Here is a 22,313-nt window from a genome sequence, read left to right as displayed (position 1 = left end):
AACTGGTACCCATGACTGCACACTCGCTGACAGTCTTTAAGTTTTATTCTGCTAATCACATGTATTCTTCAGAAAACATTTCCATTGCTTCTGCAAAATCTCCATGATTTCTACCATTTTGGAGGACAAAACCTTCTTGGGTAGAAAGATGATCTCAGGAGGAGTTTCTTACAGACTGTCAGAAAGTAAATGAGAAATGCAAGTGATCTAGTGTTAGGGTTAGGGTTAGGAGAAGTTAGATCTACCTGCTGTAAGAAAAGATGAGGTTTAAGACCATCTAAAGAACCTGAAGGTGTGCAAGTCCATGGGACCCAATGAGACCCATCCATGGATTCTGAGGGAATTGGCAGATGAAGTTGTCAAGCTGCTATCCACAATATTTGAAAGGTCATGGCTGTCTGGTGAAGTTCCTACTGATTGGAAAAGGTGAAACATAACCACCCATTTTCAAGAAAGGAGAAAAATAAGATCCAGAGAACTACAGGCCAGTCAGTCTCACCTCTGTGCCTGGCAAGATCAGGAGCATATCCTCCTGATGGCCCGACTAAGGCACATGGAAAATAAAGATGAGGTGATTGGTGGTAACCAATATGTCTTCACCAAGGGTAAGTCATGCCTGACAAACTTGGTGGCCTTTTATGACGGAGTTACAGCATCAGTCGATAAAGGAAGAATAACTGATGTCATCTACCTGGACTTGTGCAAAGTGTTTGATACTGTCCCAAATGACATCCTGGTCACCAAGTTGGAGAAAAATGAATTTGATGGATGGACCACTTGCTGAATAAGGAATTGGCTGCATGGTCACACTCAGAGAGTTGCAGTCAATAGCTCAATGTCCAAGTGGAGATCGGAGATGCATGGCATTCCTCATGGATCAGTGTTGGGACTGGTGTTATTTAACATCTTTGTAGGTGACATGAACAGTGGGATCGAGTACACCCTCAGCAAGTTTGCAGACAGCAGCAAGCTGAGTGGTGCAGTTGACATGCTAGAGTGAAGAGATGCTATCCAGAGAGATCTGGACAGGTTTGAGAGGTGGGCCCATGCCAACTTCATGAAGTTCAACAAGGCCAAGTGCAAGGTCCTGCATCTGGGTTGGGGCAATCTCAAGCACGGATACAGGTTGGGCAGAGAATGGCATGAAAACAGACCTGAAGAGAAGGATTTGGGAGTGTTGATTGAAGAGAGATTTAGCACGAACTGGCAATGTGTCCTTGCAGCCCAGAAGGCCAACCGTATCCTGGATTGCATCAAGAGAAGTGTGACCAGCAGGTCAAGGGAGGTGATTCTGCCTCTCTATTCTGCTCTCGTGAGACACCACCACCTGGAGTATTGTGTCCAGTTCTGGAGCCCCCAGCACAAGAAGGACATGGAATTGTTGGAGAGGGTTCAGAGGAGTGCCATGAAGATGGTCAGAGGGCTGAAGCATCTCCCCTACAAGGACAGGCTGAGAGAGCTAAGGCTCTTCCGCCTGGAGAAGAGAAGGCTCCAGTGAGACCTTACAGTGGCCTTCCAGTACCTGAAGGACACCTACAGAAAAGCTGGGCAGGAACTTTTTATAAAGGCAGGTAGTGCCAGGATGAGGGGAAATGGTTTAAAACTGAAAGAGGGTAGATTAGACTAGATATCAAGAATAAATTCTTTACTGTGAGGGTGGTGAGACACTGGAACAGGTTGCTCAGTGAGGTTGTGAATGCCCTCTCCCTGGGAGCATTCAAGGTCAGGCTGGATGGGGCTTTGAGCAACCTGGTCTAGAGGGAGGTGTTCCTTCCTATAGCAGGGCCTTTGGAACTAGATGATCTTAATGGTCCTTTCCAACCCAGACCATTCTATGATTCTATGATTTACTGTCTGTCATCTCAAAATGTAGTCCAGTTCTGGTCTCCTGAAGTTCATAGCTGTGATCCTAGTTTTTGCCGTGCTCTCTACTCTCAGAATCCTGACCTCTACCACTTACAGAGCTGTAGCATTACCTGCAGTATGACATGTGATGATAACCTGATCATTTTGATGTGTCAACAGAGTGGTGATAGAGTGACGTTTCCCAGATCTACAGGGAGCACCATTACATCTAGTCAAGCTTTTGCCAGAACCTGTCTCCATGACTCTTTTTCACCTGTAACAATGGGTGATTCATTGCTGCTGTCAAAGCAGTTATGTGACAATGGTTACTTTAACACATATGAAATCTTATGTTACAAGATCAGGATCTTACAGCATATCAGCACGGCTGCTCTAACACACACAGTGTGCTACTGCACACTGGCTTTGGTTTTGAACTCGAGTCTGGTACTGATGTCAGGTGGGGCATAGTGAGTGTTTAAAGAGTGACAGAACCCTACGTGAGCATTGAAAGGCTAGCACAATAACACAGTCAAGACATAAATATTTTTCAGGTAGTAGCACCTTGAAGAGTAATTACTCAGTACAGCACTAAAATCCCTTTCATTATTTCAACTGGAATAAACACGTACATACTAATGTTAAAGTGGAGCCTTCTTTCGTGAAGGCTTTAACTAACACTTCCAGAGCTGCAGAGGTCTGCACCATTCTGCACCCTCTCAGTTCAATTTCTGCAATTCTGAAATACTTTCCTCTGTGAAATGGGAGTTGCTTTGGAAAGTATCACACATAGTAAAATCATCCAGTTCTGTACACTGGATCAATGAGTGTGGTTCAAGTGCTTCATCTCTTTTTCTACAGTTAGTGGTTACAAGTAAAACACTACGCAAGTAATAATCCATTAGCATTTGTTTGAGATCTAACAACTGAGCTATGTTTTTGACTAGGGAATGGTTACTAAACTTCAGTTTGAAAACAATTTCCTTCCAGCTAACATTACAAAATGAGCAGGATGTGCACTTGAACGTCACTCTGTTCACCTTTCATCTGAGTTTTAAACCACACTATAGAAGTGTGTGTTGGCTATAGATAACACACTCATAATCTTTGTTACTATAACCTTTTAATAATAAGGCTTGAACTTCAAGTGATGGAATTGGAGAGAAAAGGAAAAATGACTTCTGAAGCACACTTGTGCAGCCTTATCCAAATTTTTAGACTTCATGCCCAACATTTCAAGATAAGGCTGAATTTATTACAAAGCTTTGAATCATGATGTATCAAAATTCACATTCAAAATGAAAAAGCTGATGTATTCTTTGTTGCCCTGGCATAAATACTCCTGCAGTGATAGATGAGAAGATACTGTCCAATGAACTGTAGTTCATTTAAACTGTAGTTTAAATCAGTGTTTTGGAAACTTGTTTAGGAAGTTACTAATTAAAAACTGTGTGTCATCTCTTAAATTCAACATAGTGTATTCTGAGAGGAATGTTAGTTTTTCCATACCAACCAGTGCACATCCTATTCTTTTCTTAACACAATTAGAAAGGAAAAGCCAAACGTTACTGCAGTCATTCAACAAAATAAATCTAAAATGAAAATCATTTATCTGTTGAAGAATGAATAAAAGCAGATATGTTTCTCTATTCATTTTTTTGAGTATATGATCACAGAATCACAGAATATCAGGGATTGGAAGGGACCTTGAAAGATTATCTAGTCCAATCCCCCTGCCAGAGCAGGAACACCTAGATCAGGTCACACAGGAACATGTCCAGGAGGGCTTTGAATGTCTCCAGAGAAGGAGAACCCACCAGCTCTCTGGGCAGCCTGTTCCAGTTTTCTGTCACCCTCACCACAAAGAAGGTTTTTCTCATGTTTATGTGGATCCTCCTGTGTTCCAGCTTGCATCCATTGCCCCTTGTCCTATCACTAGATGTCACTGAGAAGAGCCTGGCTCCATCTTCCTGATGCTCACTCTTTACATATTTATAAACGTTAATGAGGTCACCCCTCAGCCTCCGCTTATCCAAACTAAAGAGATCCAGCTTCCTCAGCCTCTCCTTGTAAGGGACATGCTTCACTCCCTTAATCATTTTTGCGGCTCTACCCTCTTTTGTATGATTGAGTGGTGGGAACAAGAAACCTGGGCTGAGGAAGGCATAGGAACAATCTGGCTTCCCTGAAGCTGCATACCTCAAACTACTATGAGCAGTAGCAACATAACCTAGAAAATTACTTAATGTAATCTACTGTATGAAGCATCAGACATGCTGTATGGACTGGCAGATAATATCTGTAGGATTAGCTAGGATTGTTCTGAAGCCTTAAAGAACAAAAGTGTCATCAAATAAACTGGAATTATAACACACAATGACATTTTTATTTCAGAAGGAAAGGTATCTCTATTAAGCCTTGCAGAATAACATTTAGATCACCTCATTTATTGGCAAGTTCAGTCACATTGGCTTGTTCTACTAGCTGCAGTGGCACGCACGAAGTAAGGAACTGCTGGACGTTTCTACAAATATGCTGACTCCCTTAACCCTGACACTGACACAAAACAATGCAGATTGCAGGTACTCAGTTACGTTCAGGAAGCTATCAGATCACACTGTTATTATTTCTAGTTTACAGCGACTGTCATAACTACTGCTGGAACATGGTGCTGCATAACATAAAGAGAAAACAAGCAGGCCGGAGGCAGAAGAGCAGTAAGGCAAGCAACAGGTGCCTCATGTCTTTCAGGCTGTGAATATGTCTCCCAGAAATGCTTATCTGCAAAATGTAGAGCTCCTATATTTCACTTCTGCAATTTTGCTGGGCCCTAGCCTCAAGCAGACGTACCAACATCACTCACTTACAAGTGAATCATGCACTGTGGGGACATCCAAAGGCAATTACCATGTCACTTTACTTGGAGAGAGGAACTTTGTAATGAGTTCCAGAAACACAATAAAGCCCTACCACATTATGTTGAAATCTCTTTGTGTTGCACAGTGTCATACCAGCCATCCTGTGTAAGAAGTCACTTCTGCACTACTGGCACGCAAGCACAACGCTGTCATTTTGAAACAACGGTGGTGGTCTCTCCTTAAGAACAGCAGGGTAGCTTCCTGCCTAGGAGCCACTACTGGCATTTCATCATTTCTGCAAAGTGAATTCTATTGCTCTGAGAAGATGGCCTTTTCCACCGAAGAGCCTGGCACAGCTCATTAGTGAGTTCAGAATAATCATCCAAGAGGTTGCATTAGATCCTCTCTTTAAGCATAAAACCAGAAAACACAGAAGTCAGAAATAGCAGAGAATGGACATATGCAGGGTTTCTGACAGCACTTGCAGTCTTACTAGATTACATCTTTGAGCGTGCAGTGCGGGGCTTACATCAGGCTGTAAAACTCCAACACCGGACAACAAATATCCTGTTTTCCTAACTGTTCAAGAGTACTTAGAATAACTGTCCACGTAAGAAAAGCAGGGCTTTTTGCACACTGCCACAGAAGAAATGAATACAGCTGACAGTGACTCAGTGCACTCTGCACACTGCCCATGGCTGAGCTGCAGCTATTCCAAGTCCATGGAACCTCTTGCACAACCAGCAGATAATTACTCTTGTCTTAAGCATCAAAGAGGCCCAAATTGCAAATCTGAAACCAGAACCTGGACTTAAAGCTCCCATTCCTGTGTCTGTTTGAATGGAAACATGATCTGAAGCCCCCTCCAAAGAAAAAAGACTTTGTTGTATTTTCTACTTTCACAGAGGCTTGTGTATTTTCTGTTTAGAGTGTATGAGATGTTAATGTTCTGCAGGCAAGATAACCCTTGGATGTTCGAAATTTTACACTTGAATCTGTATGTGGATACTTCACATCTCATTTTCACGTCTGCTGTGTATTTCTAACTGTTGGTGAGGTTGCTGGATATTTTTAAGAGCGGTAAGCAAGACAATGTAAGTACTTTGCTCGAGGAGTGCCCGTATGAATGCATGGACCCATTAGGAATTTCACCTTAATGGTAGTCCTTTAAGAAAGAATATATAAGAACCACTCAGGACAAAATCAGCATGTAAATTAGTTTTATTGGATTTATGTGATGTAGTATATTGGTAATGTCAGCAAAAAGATAATCACATGCCTGGAGTGTTAACCTGGAGTTCAGGGGGTTTCAGTACAGCTCTTGGCCTTGCTGCGGAGCTTTGAGATCTGGGATTGTCAGGGTAGGAACTGCAAAGATGCAAAAAATGAGATTGTTGTTGTCTAAGGTGATTCCAAAGCAAATCAACTACCGTTAAAATTTTGGGTTTACCTTCTTGCGCCTGAATTCTCCACCATAAAATGACCTAACTGCAGAGCTAGAAGCCACCTGTCTTCCAGGAGATGAATTTGAGTTACCACATGTCTTTTCCAGAAGTTCAGGAAAAGAAACACTCTGATGTTTGCAGTACAAAGAAATGCTAGTTTAAGAGCCATAGACATAACAGTACAGACCTCAGACAATACAAGATAATCTGGGTTTTGTGAGATTGTCAAGTAGAATTTAAAACATGGATTTAGACCTTTGAAAGACATTATCTTGATTCTGCCCATTGTGCTTAAACATTTGCAATTAAACAGTATGAGCTTCTCTTTAACAAAGTAGGACTTCACAACATTTTTAAAAAGATTCAGAATCCATAATGTAGAAATGCAAGAACTTTTCTTCTTCCGTTCAAAAAAATATTTACCTTATCATCCTCTAGGAAAGATTCCAGCACTACATTTTACCCTTGTTGCATTTCATAGACAAACTAAAACAGCAAAATCAAATACTTGTGTTGTATTTTGGCTGTTTTCCACACCTTAGGGCCACTAAATTTAGCTACAGCTAACAGCCTGCTTTTTTGTTGTAAACTGCTCTGTTTTCACAGTACTGCTAGTGACACACACTAGCTGGAAGCTGAATTTCCTGCCAGAAATCAGTGCAGGTAGTAACTTCCTTGCCAGGAAGGATTTTGATGACTTATATCTCTTTTGCAGTACCTGACCTGATACACTACTGGGGATTACAAGGGTCTTATTCACCTCACTGAAGTCACTGGAGTGGTTTCCCTGGCATACCTTTCACTTGTGAAATCGGAGATTTTTTCCCTGTCTCACATGCCTTAAACAATATTGCTTAAACTGAAAACACATACTAGGACTATCTTTAGCTATGTGACATAGTGCACGTTTCAAGAACTTAAGCATCAAAGACTTTTATGACTACCCTGTAACTTTTACACACATGCAATTCAGCGGCCTTCTTGAATTCAGCAGTTTAACCGTTCTGCCTTGGGAGGTCTAAGATAAGCAAACATAACAGAGATCTGATCATTACATGATCATTACAGTTCACTGAAATCTTTTACTTCAAAAAGCCTGAGATCAAGCTCTACGGTGGTAGACACAAGAAAGGAGGGGATGTTTGAGAAAGGTGCTGACTGAGAGAAATTATTAGTAACACTGGAAGTAAATAAACAGAACCCACTTGAGTGCTTCTTTATGGAAACATGAATTGCAAAGACTAGAATCTTCTCCACTATGACTTGAATCCCACAATATGAACATCTTTAAGTGTTGTTTTCAGTTAATATCAACCTAATTTATGACATCGAGAGTGAGAGAGCAACCAGAAAATGCACGCATTTGTGTAAACAGTCCTTTACTTGTTCCTCCATGAGGATACCTGCCCAGTGCCAGATACTGAAGGGATTTTAAATCACATGTACTTGCTATTGGCTTGGTCTTGTGTCTCTCATCACCAGTGACAAAATTGCCTAGTGTTGTGTTGCATGGTTCTGTTGTTTGCTGCCTTTGGATTTTCTTGAAAGCTCAAAAGAGCTGTGATTTTCAGAGTGCGCCCTCAGTTCTTCCTGTAAGCCATGTTTATTTAAATTTCAAAGCAGGTACCCAAAACAGTGTCATCATTCAGAAAACAAAACAAAACAACCACCAAACAAACAAACAAGCAAAAACCATTCATCCTCATGGATTTCACCATTCCCCAGGTTTTTACTATTAATATTTTGCCACTGGTGATGAGATTTTAGACTAAATTGATTCACATTGCCAACTGAGAGGTGTTATCTAGGGGCAGCTTGCTTCTCCTAACAGCCTTTTCTTAATTTTTTTTTTCCTGAGGCAATTGTTTCTACAGTTGTACCAGGAAAAAAAAGAAAAGAAAAAAGCAAAAATGTGCCCTCCATGACATCACACATAATGCAATCATTTTCCCACACATTTGATATGGCATTTAGTTTTTAATAAGACACAACAATACATTAGCAAGACATTTTAGTAGCACCAGAAGTACTATCAATGAAATGAATATAAAATGTAGAATAATACTTAAATTATAATCCTACATCTCCTGTAGATTTTGAACTGCATGTTCAGAAGCCTTGCAATGTATTTCAGGGTTCTGCCCCAATGCATGGACTAAACTGTGCTTTTGCAGATTGCTTTGAACAGGAGCAGAATATTCTGATGCCCATGTGATTTTCAGAATTGGTGACAAAGAAGTTCTTATAATCTTTTTTATGAGAAATAGCATCATTTATGATACCAGGCTGAAAGTAATAAACATTGGCAAGTTACTGCATGCATAGATAACCCACTCAGGAAATAGCAAGCTGTTGGCTGACTCATTGAGAGTTCTCTTTTCCAAACAGCTACTCCATTGTATTGTAAAGCCTGTTCTGGAGTTTGTACTTGCCCAGTTTTGCTGTGTCAGTTTCGGGCACATCCACCTGGTTCTGGAAGTTGTCACATTATCCATGTGGGTCATAACTGGTAAGAAGCTTATGTTTTACAAGAAATACATGTCACAAAGCAACCCCAAGTGACAAATGTATAATAGGCAGTGAATATCTTATCCCAGGACTCTCAACAGCATCCTCTTCTACCGCTTGCTCCTGTATCAATCCTTTTATTTTATTTGCTGTCCACTCAATGAAAACAGCAGGCAGAATGAAAAATAATGTCCATATTTCTCATAGGTGATCCCATGCTGTAAAGCACCCTAAGGACTGCAGCACACCAATATCTCAATTATTGTAGGTACTGATAGATCCAGCAAACAAGAGCTCAAAGTTACTTATGTGATTGCAGTGCCCAATGGGAAGAGAATGTTTAACTCTTTGTAGTCTAGCCATTCACTTGAAAGCTAAAAGAAAGAATATTTGCCTATTCACAACAAAGGCAGAAGCAACTTCTTGTATTTGTGACAGAATAGGCTAGAATGGACATCTATTTCTTGTTTTGTTCAGGGCTCGGCATTTCGGTACAGAAATTTTTGCTTTTAATAATCCTTGGCCATGCTAGGACTAATGGGATTTCTCTTTCCAAATGTTTCAGAGACTGTGGTGTCATTTCACCTTCTTTGTCCAGGACCAGTTACCCTTTTAATTATTGAACTGTTGTAAAGCCTGTAACTACAGCTAAACATTGCATGGTCTTTCCCTCCTATTATTTCTTGCCTTGGAGGATCTCCCAGTAACCCACATTATGGCTTCATTCTCTCTTTCATGTCTGCTCCCATAGCCTCAGCAGTCACCCCTTTGACAGGGAAGTGTTAGGTCTGGTTTGTCAGGTGCAGCTCACTGGCTACTGGTGTACTGTGGAGAGCTATGACAGATTCATCCATCTGTTCATCCCATCTCCCTCTTTTCTGTCCCAGTCATCACAGTAAAATGCAGCACAATATAATGTTATTACAGCACCTCTTAATGCAACCTAATTAGGAAATCAAGTTTTTCCCCTTGGATCTTTTAGCCATGAGGTATGTAAAAGGTAAGGCAGCAATACTGTGCATGCAACCTCAGCTCCCAGAAACCCTGAGTTTTGCCCATCACTGTTTCTTTGCTCAAGTAAAAACAGTGTAAGCAATTTTCAGAGCAGATGGTGTAGTGACTGCAGGCACTTACACAGCAGGAGACTTGAGAGCAGCCCTCTCCAGGATTGCCTCACCCTACCCATGGGTCCAAATGAGCCTACAGTTCCACCTTGAGGCCAAAGCTGATGCAGAAACTTTTTGTCAGTGATATTAAGAGCTTGCCCTTAATGATGAGAAATAAATCAACACCACCTCCAAAATCTGTATGTCTAGCTCTGTACTTCTTATTCCACTTCATTCCACTTGACCATTATTTGTGTGTAAGATTGTTTTGCTCTCACCCTGGAAGCTACAGCTGTGTTGTGACTGAAGTTGTGCCCTACTATTATATCTAGTTGTTACCATATTAATGTTATTAGATACAACCACATATCCCCAGAAAGGTCACTAATGGGAGACTTAACTGATACTTACACGTAACTTAGCTTCTGGAACTGGGAACATTTTCACTTTCCCAGTTGGCTTCATGCCAAACAGCACAGGTCTCCAAGTAAATCTGTGGGACTCAAACCACCTCTATGATAAGAAAAGTGTTCTGACTTTGTTTCCAAACTTTTATTCTTCTACATCAGCCATTCTTTCTATCCTTTATAGAGTAATCTTTCTTGTTGGACATAGATTCCCTCTGGGAGCCCCTATTACTTGGACCCTCTACCTGCCCACTCACTGACTTGTACAGACACCTGAGCAGGTCTTGAGCCACAACTTCCCCAAGCAAAACCTGGCTTAACCCTTCCCCAGTATTTTATATTTAGTTTTGAGTTCACTGTCCGTTCTTTGTTTGTTTTTTTGTTTTTCTCCGAATTTGCCTGATATACCTTACTGGTCTGTAATATCCCAAGCTCTAAGAAGACCTACTTTTCTAAACTGGGCTTCTTGTTGCCATTTTCAAATCTGGTACCAAGGCATGTTTACGTGAGAGTTCTGACTGGGTTGTGTCTACACATTCATCTTGCTTTTATTTTTTTCAATATTTGATGACTCTTTAAACTTCAAAAGCTATCTTTAAAAATTCCTAATAGCCTCTTTGACACTATTTAATTACACAGATTTTTAAAACAACTTTCCAACATAAACATAACTGTTATTTCCCTGCCCGCCAAGGAGTCAATAAAACATTCTCAGCAGGCTTTTAACTCTAATACATAGGTGCTGACAGCACTTACACCCCCTCAACCAGCAGGAGAGTAATTTTATTCCAGCTTTGCCAAATGAAATGTCAGATTTTGTCAAGATGAACTCTCAGACACATAGCATCCTTGAGGCTACCCCACCTGGTGGTACTTCTACTCTACTGCATCTTTATTATCCTAGGGTTACGGAACAGACAATGCTCTAGATTTCATAGGTGTTTCCCTGTGTTATTTTGTTGTTGACATAAATTAGATAACATTATTAACATTGATGCTTATATTAGAATGGTGGAGTTTTGTTTCTTTAGAGATCAGGGAAAAGGCTCAAATGCATAATCAGAAGTGTGCATAGTCTAAAGTGCGAAGAACTAAGAAACACCCTCAGTGTAATAAGTGGTTAGCATATCAAATTACTTTCACTAGTGCATCACCATTACAGAAATCTTTTGAGTACAGGATTGTTTTCTGAGTTAATGTAGCAAAGAAGGGTTGCAATAAGATGTTTCTTAAAACGGACTTGATGGAAAATAAAGAAAATCAGAAGACATTGGGGTAGACAACATAAAGGCTGACATAAATAATTTTTACATTCACAAAAATCTCTGACCAAAAAAAAAAAAAAAAAAAAAAAAAAAAAAAAAAGCCAAACAGCCTTTTGCTTGTCTTCTGGTTTCTAAATTTAAAATGTATACATTTTACAAGATAAACTTAAAATAGAGGATTCTACTTCCAGCATGAATGCTTGAACGTACACTACATTCAGTCAAAAAAGGTTTCTCTTCTGAGAACATGTTCACTGCAAATAGTCCAAATTATTATTATACTGCAGTGCAGAGGCCCCACCAGCTTATGAAAGCTAATTGTTGCAGTGGTATGTACAACATGACCACAGATTTAAGTTCTGGGATACAAAGAACCAGAAATACCAGGATTTTAATGCTTTATCTCAATTATTTTTAATTACACTTGACTCTATGCTTGCATTACTGTGATGAGAAGGTCAAAAGCAGTTAAAATAAAGCTCTTTGAGAAGATATATCGTAGATGTAGTGTCCAGCACAGCAGCTCCAGGGAGATGGAGCAGAGCAAGAGGAACGACCTGTATAAATCTGTGCACATGGTGCTGCAGAAGCCACAAGATGTCAGTGCAAGCTCACCATGTGAAGCTGCCTGCAGCACGAGCCTGGACAGCAGTAAGAGGCTCCCTGCACAGCTGCTTCCTTGTAGCTGTTCGGCTACTCAACACGCCCCTTTCAGCGCACTGTAAGAGATTATACTTCTTATTTTGCAGCATGGAGTTATGCATGTGTCAGCAGCACGGATTCCATTACACAGGGAACAAAAAACATGTCCTGTTGGTGTGGAGTAGGCAAAGCAGAAGGATCCAGCCCCAGGAAAAATATAACTTCTGATGACATTTCAGGTAACAAAGCTGGCTGTCTGTGAACAGCAGAGTCCTATCTCTTTCACTGTTGTTCGTAAAATCATAGAGTCAAAAAATCATAGACTGCCTTGAGTTGGAAGGGACCTTATAACCCATCCAGACCCATCCCCTTGCCATGAGCTGATTGCCACCCACCAGATGAGGCTCCCCAGGACCCAGTCCAACCTGGCCTTGAATGCCTCCAGGGATGGGGCACCTACAGCTTCTCTGGGATCTTATTTAAGAGCAAATTGATTATGTCATATATCAAGGGGATGATACGAGGTTGAACATTCAGGTCACCTTCATAGAAAGGGCCAATGGCCTGACAATCCTCAATTTTAGGTTATTTTACTAGATATTCCTTAATTTTTCACAAAGGTATCTGAAAGTTATTGCCGTAAATCAAAGCATAAAAATTCAGTGCCCACTCCTGGAGCACTACTAAACTGACTGCTACAGAAGTATGCAGGGATCATGCAGCTACGGGGTGCTTTGGGTGAGAAGCATTTGGCTCCCCAACTAAATTCCTCCCAGTAATAGTTGGACATTTACTGCTCAGGCTCAGTTCCTGTTTCTGCAATATCTTTTGAATAAAATGTCACACCTGAAATTACTTCCATTCTTTCACCTGTTCAAACCTGTGCTTTCTGCAAAAACCTGGAGGAGCATACCAGGCAACTTATGGTCCTAAAGACACTCTTATTTCTCTGCAGCTTTTTAGCTGATTGCACTTCCTCTACTTGGAGACAGCCTCTGTCACCCAGCAGCCAATGGTTACCTGATGTGAGAACTGACTTCTGCAAGTGTGGTACGGTTCCCTAGTGTGGAGTGCATAGTGGCATCTGGGACAACACCATCCCAGAGGATGAATTTGCATTTCTAGAAAGAAGCTTGTTCAGATTCTTCACTTGCAGGAACATGTGTAGTGGCTGGAAGCAAGGCATTGCCAGCAGGGCTGAGTGACATTTTTAGGTGGATCAAGCTCCAGACTTGAAGACACACCCTGTGAACAACTGAAAAGGGAAGAATCTTTCCAAAATTTCAATATCTCCTAAACAGCTATTAACTTGTTTATGTTACTTTACACAAGGTGTGTAGTTCACAGTCCAAATCAGAGTGTGATTTTACATACTGCTGTGTTCTATCTGCCTCTGTTCTCATCTGACTTCATTATTCCGAAGTACTTATCAACTAGGAAGAAATTCAGACATCTTCATCAAGGAAGTCAAATTTTAGCCTAATTTCCATGAAACCTAGCATTGTTTGTAAATGTGTCAACCAAGTACCAAGAGAAGATTTATCACTTCAGAGTTCAAGACACTATTGTGCCATACAACACCACCAAAATGCTACCGCCTCTGCCACAGAGGTGGCACATAACTGCCACCCATTGCACACAGCACTCATTGTGCTCTAGGACCCTGCTCAGAAGAGTTTGAGTCTTGGACAACTGAATGAAAAGAAAAATGTGATCTATAAGGTCAAACACAGAGAGAAGAATATGAAATGACACAGTAAGTATGTAAATGTATTTACTTTTTGTAACGGGTGCTAGATAGCTGAACTCCTACTGAAAGGGTTATTTGGTATTGTAATAGAAAAACATAATTATGCAAGGGTAGAAGGGATTTGGAACAAGCAGTTACAGTGTCTATTAGGTGATTTTCAGAAAGAATAGCAAATAGAGCTAAGGAATATCTTTTTGTCAGAGGAAAGACTTAGAGAAAACTGAGGAAGTCTATTTAGACCACCACACAAAGCAGAAGATCACACAGTCAATCCTATCTGTTCTGCTGTGTACTTTCTGCTTCATAGTGCTCTCCATGTTCATGTGATATTTCAAAAAGCAAAACAATACCTAAGTGCTACAGATCATTTCCTACTGTCCATTTAGATATTTAATGCAGTACAAAAGGTAAAAAGTTCTCTCTCCAAGCAATTTTTGTGTACTTTGGGGATGTTACTTGCTTACCCAGTCAATATTCAGTACGGAAATGAAAGTTTTCAAGTCGCAGATTTCACAGTTTATCTGTGAGCTTACCAGCAGCTTGGTGTATCACTCAAGTTAGTTGTGCTTAGCAGCATACAATGAAAAAGCGTCTGCTGTGCAGGGACACCAGGACACAATGTGAAAAATGTCTGCATGGCACAGCAACACTGAGCAAAGGCGAGTGGGCAGCTGAGACAGAGGCAGGCTGCAATTGCTCTGCATTCCTTCCATGCCCCCCACCTCTGATTCTTCACTTCATAATTGCATAACAAAAACTCATGAATGCTATTTCTCATGTTATTCTTTCTCAACCTCAATGCTTTCATTACTCTAAAGGCTATAAACAAGGGCAGCTCTGAAAGTAATGCTTCCGGTTTTATGATGCTGCCCCACAATGTCAGAGGTGGATGTTGGTAGTTTGGCAGTAGAGGTTGTACTGTCCCACAAATACTATTCCATTTTGTTGCCATGTGACAGGTGGCAGCAGAGGGGCAGTCTGACAGAATGACCTCTGATGTAGAAGTGGTATGGAGAAAAGGTGTGTCATTGAATTCCTCCATGCTTGCTGAACGTTGAGGGAGACCAACTAGTGGATTTAAGCACAGTGAGGCAATGCGTGGTGTATCAGCAGTGGTGACAGTGACATGAAAGACAAGCCACTTCCTAGACAGCCGTGCACAGCTGTCACCTCCAGTGGCTTGCAGGCTCTTGTTCATCACTGGTGAAAGTTCACAGCTAATAGTGGTGTCTGTGTTGAAAAATAGTGTTTTGTAGCTGTGAATTTGCTCTATCAAATAATATTGTTATGCTTCTTTTTATCTGTTATAGTTTCTGTGGAAATTCATAGGAAGCTTTCAAAGCAACCATAACGGTATCTAAAGCTCAGTGTGCTTTGTTGCAACAGCATACAACAAACTGTCTTCATCTGTTGCTGAGGATTGATTGTATACAAGTCTAGTTTTAGTGGCAATTTAAGGTTTATTAATATTTTGCTGGTAAATAACAAATTTTGAGTGTATAATTTTTAGGAGCACTTAATCAGCACTTAATCATTAGCCAATTTAACAAAATGATTTAATGGAAAGTACTGCAATCAAATACAGCAACTTAATGGTTCAAGATTGGCAAGATAGATCTGGAACTTACATGAACGGTATTTCAAGCAGAAGTTTCTAAACTTCACTGCACAGACAAGGACCTTTCCCTCTTGGTAAACTACTCCCTTCCCATTCATTGGCTCTCAGCAGACAATGGAATCCATCCCAGGAGGGCCTCTTCTTCTTTAAAATTGACCAAAAAAAAAAAAAAAAAAAAAGCCTATCCTGAGAGGTGCCTCAGATCACTGGGAGATCAAGAATCACAGCCCATCATGCTCCAAAAAGCTCAAAGGGCTCCTTGCATGGGACCCTGGTTTATAGGACCTTGAGATAATTGATTTTAATCAAAAAGTTTTCCACTCTGGCCACAAGCAGATGAAGCAATTATTGGATAAGATTATAATTTGATGAGTTAGTTCTGGAACATTCTCCCCTAGTTATGCTGTTCTAATACTCTCCAGCTTGTACTGTTTTGGTACCCCTTAGCTCAAGCTGTGGTTCAAGGAGCAGGAATTCTGGTCACGAACAGGGGAGTATCTGGTCGCCCCAATCACTGTACTTAATGCAAGATGAAAGCACAGTGGTAGTTTATCTGGAGATCACAGAGTGACCTGGGAGGCTGCACCACCACATCTGTTCACTAGAAGCTCTGGTTTGTAATGGCTGTTAAAGAAAATCTGACTTTCTTCTGGAAAGATGCTTGAATAAATGAAGTGGAAAAAGTGTCACTGTGCTCTTCAGACCACTTATCTGGGTACCTAACCATGAGAAAACAATACAGTAGCTGATCTCTTTCCAGGTGACTTCTTTCCAGGTGACTTGTGGTTCAGTGTCCTAGGTGTCCTAGTGATGATATATTTACTAAGAGGTTATTTTCCTTCAGTAGCAATGGAGTTTCATCAATTTGTGCCATCACGAAATTTGATCAAGTTACCGTCATGTAAAGTATGGAGATGACAAATAGCTTTGTATCACACATTTTTAATTAAAATTAGTTTATATTCTCAGTCTCAGTAGAATATCTGCTAAATGCAGTTTCTCTCTCCTCTCTTATCCTTCCCATTTTCTTGCAGTTTGTAAGTTCTAGTAATGCTGGGTAGCAAGGTTGTCAGCGTTTGTTAACGTTGTTTACATTTGGTGCTCCAATACAGAGTATTGTCTGAAAAAAAGTACTTTCTGTTAGCAAGTAGGAACAGAGTGATACCTAGCAATTGTTAACCACTTAAACATACACGTAAACAATGACAAGGTGTTTACGTGAATGCCCTTTCACCCATACCCAACCTTAGCATTAAACCATTTAATGTTAGGAGGTTTTTGCTTCATAGGGATTGTTCAGTTTCAATTGCTGTGAAGGAATATTTTTTTAAATATATCCTCCATTTTATACATTAAAGAATTGCTTATTAGTACTGGTCTGAAATTTGCCAGAGATCTGCACGTGGTGCTCAGGGACGTGATTTAGCGGAGGGTTGGTAGAGTAGTATGGTATATGGTTAGGTTGCAGTTGGACTTGATGATCTTTAAGGTCTTTTCCAACCTGAGCAATTCTATGATTCTATGTGATCAGGGTATTTTTAAAACAAGAAGGAAATAGGTGAACAATCCATGTTATGACTTAGCTTCTTTTAGAAGGAAGTAATTAAAGAGAAATCATTAGCATGTTGGAAATGGGAGTCAGGTGCTATAGTCACATGACTCTCAATGACCATTACAGAGAAGTGACCAGAGCATAAGAGCATTCTATACGGTGGGTGTGAGGATGGGTTGGTGGGGTTTTCTTTTTTTTGCATGTGTATAAAAGAGTATGTAAGGACTTGTTTATGGAGTTAAGAAAAAAGGCATACCAGGAGGTTTTTTGATCTGAAAACCTTGAGAAGAAGGAGCAAGGGCCTAGAAGAGCTGTGAAAGCTGGCTGGGTGTGATAGAAGCCTTTTTGTGCACAATGCTTCTCTCTGGTTCTGCCCTTAGCAATATTTATTAGCTCCAAGCAATGAAAATGCATGTATGCTTTTATGAAGGTCTGGACTATTAAATGCATGACTTAATGGGACATACGATCAACACTAAGCTATGATGCATGACTAATGCTGGTTCAGTCTGTTAAGTGAGACCTGCCCCTCTAACAATTTGCTTATGAGGGTAAAGGCGGTGCTGCTTGCAGGCAGATTTCTACTCAGGCAAAGGTTAGTGCCTATGACACATCACTTCTTTCAGCTGCATGCAATACCATGGCTGTTGGCACATGGACTGCCACAAACAGCAGGTTCTGCTCCTTCTCTGCTTTCTGAAGAGCTTTGAAACCTCGAAACTCCCAAGAAGTTATGTGTGAGGAATTATGGTCCTCAAGAGACTGCCTTGTAAACTCTGCACATTTTGCATATTTAGTGATCTGAGCTAATCATTCATTGTTGTTTCTTAATTTCTACTGTAGTCCATGCTTATCAGCTGTGTCTACAAAACACCATGCTACATAAGTATTGCTCTTGATGCTTGAGTACAATGACAGAAGACAGTCTCGTTAAAGAATGGGTAATCCTTTGCAGGGTAAACCCAGTTCTGAATTCCCTCATTTGTTGCTGTTAATGATGCCTCCTGGTAACTTCTATAATGTAAAGCAAAGAATTTGACTGTGAAATTCAAATCCTGTCATTTGAGATTCAGCATCCTGTCTCAGAAGGTCCAAGAAGCCATTTCCATATTTGGAAATGCTGATCTGAAGTTGTCCACAAGCAGCTGTTTGCAAACAATATTGAGGACTTTTTTCTGCTTCACAATGAAAAATATCTCTTGTGAGCTTGCATATACTTATGTTTCTCAAAACACTGCCACTACAATACAGCATGCCTGTATGATCATGCCATGGCCAGCCTCTTCACTGTCACTGCAGTAGAATTTTGCCTTGTTTTTTTGTGGGGCTCTTTTTGTCTTTTATTGCTGGAGGTGTTATTCTATGCTTAGCAGTGTGTCAGTTAATGATTTGAGACCAGGTTATTAAACAACTGGACTTCAACTTCCAATTATTTATTAACCTAAAATAATTTGCATTAATCACGTAAGAAGCCAAAAAGAACTGTAGCCTTTAAGGACTCAAGGATCATAGTATTCCCTGCCTGTGCAGGGGAAAAAAAAAAAAAAAAAAACAACAAAAAAAAAAAAACCTTTTTTAACCCTTTTATTTAACCATTTCATAAGTATGTTGTGATGTTTTTAGACTTTCAGTGCACGTGAACTACAATTATTGAGAAAGGTGAGCAATGATACTTGCTCTGCATGTAAGGTTTTATTATCCTATGAAGGGAATAAGAATATTCATTCCTGTAATTTACGGTAAACTAATCACTGCTTTGTGGTCCTAAAGACATTTTTTTCCTATGTAATTTTTACTCCCAGCCTGCACCAATCAGCTTTCACTAAGTGCCTATCAGTTAATTACATGTGACCTTAATGAGATCAGATCTGGGTCAGTGGTACAAGTAGCTCAAGTGTGAGGATGAAAATGAGACACAAACCTGAGCCATGTTCCCCCAGTGTAAAAATCAGTCCACCTAGTTTAACTGGAAGTGAGGTTTATCGTCCATTATTACAATATATTTTTTTTTTACTGCTTTGGCATTTTAATTTGAGATGTTTTCATGAATCTAACTAGTAAGAACATAGGGTTTTCAAAACCTTGCTAGTAATTGTAAAGGTATCTGTAACAACTTACCTGAATCTAAAAAAAAACATCCCCACCACACATACCCCCACACACTCCCAACAACAGCAGCAGCCAAACACCTTAAATGTTGGTTGTTAGCATGAACACTGAAGGGTTTAACCTGGCATTATATTTTAGAATACTTAGATACCTCCTGGTACCAAATAGCCATAGACTTCATAGTGTGACACAATAGACTTCACAGTGTCAGTGACCAGCAGGGTGGCCCAGCTGTCCGATATGGGTGGATTTGATTTTATCTTGGCTTAGGAATTTGAAGGTAGGCTCTGCTTTCTCTCTACTTTAATCCAGAGCTGTCAGGAGAGTGCTCGGATATCTGAAGGTACAGCAGGACAAATCAATTTAAATAAGTTGAAGTTGTATGGATTTGCATTAAACCATTGCAGGAGTGGTGGGGCTTGATGAGAAGTTCCAAGTTTACCACAGTGTGGAGCTTCTATGCTGTGGTGAATTGAGCAAAAATCCTGCATGCTTACTTCTTCGTGTGTTTTGAGAGACTTCTCAATATTATACCAGCCAATAAAATCCGTATTTATGTATTTTTCACGTGTAGGACTAGGAGCTCCGCAGTGTGGACTGTAATCCCAAATATCAGATACACTGTACTGCATGTACATCTGTCTAGCTCTTGAGAGGAGCACACCAGAGGATAATGATAGGAGTGGAAAGCAAATATTAATTGGTCTGCCAGTCACCGGCATGAGATGATATAAACCAGAGGCAACTTGGTATTAACCATAGCGCCTTAAGACTGGCGTGAAGGCAAATTCAGGTCCAGTATTTTTCATATTCTTCTCTCTTTGGCCCAACAATGCTCAATCTTCAGCTTGATCCTGTGAATAAATGGCTAAAACTGCATGGACAAACAGCAGGAGCTTGGAAGGTTTGTGTTAGTGTGATATTTTACAGCTTAAACATCTGCTTACACGATTAGCTGCTTAACAGTTAAGCTAAGTAATGGTGCTTTCTCTTGCCCAGTGAATAACATTCATAAGAATACTGAGTGGATAAGCAAGGAATTGAGTTTAGAGCTGTTTGTGATGAAATGATCAAGGTGAGTTGTCACAGTTTTTGTCATAATGTTATACATCCATATATTTATACTTAGAACCTGTTTGTATGCATTCTTTATTTCACTAAAAACTAGAGACGTAGATATATCCAGACAAGGAACAACCACGTTATCCAGTGGAGTAGAAAACAAACACGAGAAGAGTTTAAAGCCTAGCAGTGCTTTCAGCACAGGATGTCTCAGGGCGTACTCTGTCAGCAAATAATTACCGAGTGCCAGCAGGTTGCCTCTCGTTATGAGGTTAGTGATTAAAGTGTTAACCGGAGCCTCCCGTAGGTGCAGCTGTGACTCAGGGAGCGCTCCCTCAGCTGCGGGGAGGAAGGAAAGTGGGAAGGTGAACACTCCCGACATGCACCGAGGTGCGGGGAGTGTCCTGGCTTTCCAGCACTCCCAGTTTGGTGAGCAAAACAGTAATTAGCAGCTCCGTGAGGTCCGTAGAGGAACAGAAGTAGGTGGCAGCTCATGCCATGCTGTCATGCTTCTTCCAAGGTATGTGGTGCTCCTTTGCTTCTGTTCTGCTCGCGTGCCCAGGTAAGTGAAACATAAAAGCTGGAGCTGTTCTGCTAGCTGCGTAACCTGCAGTGTCGGGGAAAGCAAGGTCCTTTGCAGTCATCCAGAACTTGAGTCAGATTATTTTCAGGTAATTAGGGTGCCGGAGGGAAGAAGAAACATTCAGTCAGTTGGAAATTCTTGGAAAAAGCTCCTAAAACTCAGGGCGGCTTGTGTGAGTCCCTTGTGATAAAGGAGGCAGACCCCATGCTGCCCATAGCTCAGTCACCAGTAAGGCTGTAAAGACTGTGCGGTGACCTTGGCTACTCTGTGTGGGGAGCGGAGGCTATCTTTCTGGAGCGACCTGAAATAGAAAGGAACTTCATAGCAATGGGTGCGTCATGTTTGAAGTACACTTGTTGAAGCCCTGCTGTGCAGTCACTGTTCATGCAAAGGGAGGGAGCCTCTGGGTGCTGAGGGGCCGTGTTCACTGATAAACACCAACTTGCTTTCGGTTTCAGTAATCAAAGCTGGTCTGGAGCTGTAAGAGTGGAGGTGTTGTGCTGTTTTGCGTATTTGAGTAGTGCACTGTGCTGTACTGTAATAGTGAATTTTAAAATGAAATGTAAGAGTAACTGGAAAACTTAAAGCAAACAAACAAAATTCACCTTGTTTTCAATGGGAAAAAAGTGCAAGTGTTCAAGCTTATTTCAAAATAAGTAATTTCTCATGAATAGATCTTTGCTTTGATGGTGAGGACATGTAATAAAAAAACCCCACAAAAATATAAAGACTCATAGAACTAACGTATACGACTAGATAAAGATTGATCAGCAATCTTCTGCTGATACTGGATTTTCTATGTATATGAACAGATCATAACTCTTCTAGAAATAGATAGTGGTTCAAGAATGGGATGAATACCAGACTGCTGAGTTTAGAAAATTACTTAATATTTGTATTGTTATCATTCTTACAGTGCAAAGTTCCTTGTGCTGTACAAAAATGTTGTATGTATGTTTTGGTGATAGCCAAGTAAATATGATTCTGTGCTAAATAGATAGCTGGACCTTGTGGGTTTTATATGGGAAAATGACAACACTCGCACAATCCTGACTTCCTATATTTTTGGAATAGCCTTGGAAAGCACAGGTTCAAAATACACAGAAATCCTTAGGGGTTTTCATGTTTTCAGTTCTTCTTAACACCGGTAGGAGCTCTGCATATCACACTGCTTGCTCTGCAGTCCCATCTTAATCTATGAATGTGTCAGGAAGCACATCCAGGCTGTTGCACACAGCCTCTTTCATAGGCTATTAGATATGAATTAAATGCTGCTTTGCTGCCCAGCTGAGCTTGTGGATCAGGTGCCCTGTCCTGCAGCTGCATCCTTTTATCCTGGGGTAAAAATCTATGAGGACTTTTGCTCTTACTTTGCTTTGTTGTTCTTCCATCCCTGTCCTTGTGCTGTTTCCCTGAAGCCAAAAACTTAAAAATTGTGGCATGTTATGAAATTAAATGATTCCTCTTGTCTCCCTGAACACATTTTTTTTCCGTAAGACATAAGTATTATAAAAAAGGAAAATTCTGTTTGCTCATCAGATTTGTCAATGTACCCTCACGAGG

At 40.6% G+C, this 22,313-nt stretch overlaps 1 protein-coding gene across 8 annotated transcripts in view; it reads left to right on the top strand.

Moving 5' to 3' along the window:
• Nucleotides 1-22,313, top strand: part of RASSF6 (Ras association domain family member 6) — a 114,820-nt gene that overhangs the window by 72,829 nt on the left and 19,678 nt on the right. For 4 of the 8 annotated variants that reach the window (XM_046940828.1, XM_040699750.2, XM_420607.8 and 1 more), the window contains exon 1: nt 20,585-20,687. In XM_046940828.1, coding sequence (XP_046796784.1) covers nt 20,674-20,687 — 14 coding nt within the window. In that variant the 5' untranslated portion in view covers nt 20,585-20,673. Of the gene's footprint in view, nt 1-12,183; nt 12,316-13,031; nt 13,833-17,101; nt 17,156-20,584; nt 20,730-22,313 lie in introns of those variants that run through there. The other 4 variants (XM_015276396.4, XM_004941187.5, XM_015276397.4 and 1 more) reach the window with 3 other exon arrangements.

The sequence above is a fragment of the Gallus gallus genome, chromosome 4 (genome assembly GCF_016699485.2).
Source record: "Gallus gallus isolate bGalGal1 chromosome 4, bGalGal1.mat.broiler.GRCg7b, whole genome shotgun sequence".
Lineage (NCBI taxonomy): Eukaryota > Metazoa > Chordata > Aves > Galliformes > Phasianidae > Gallus > Gallus gallus.
This window is presented reverse-complemented; position numbering and strand designations above follow the sequence as displayed.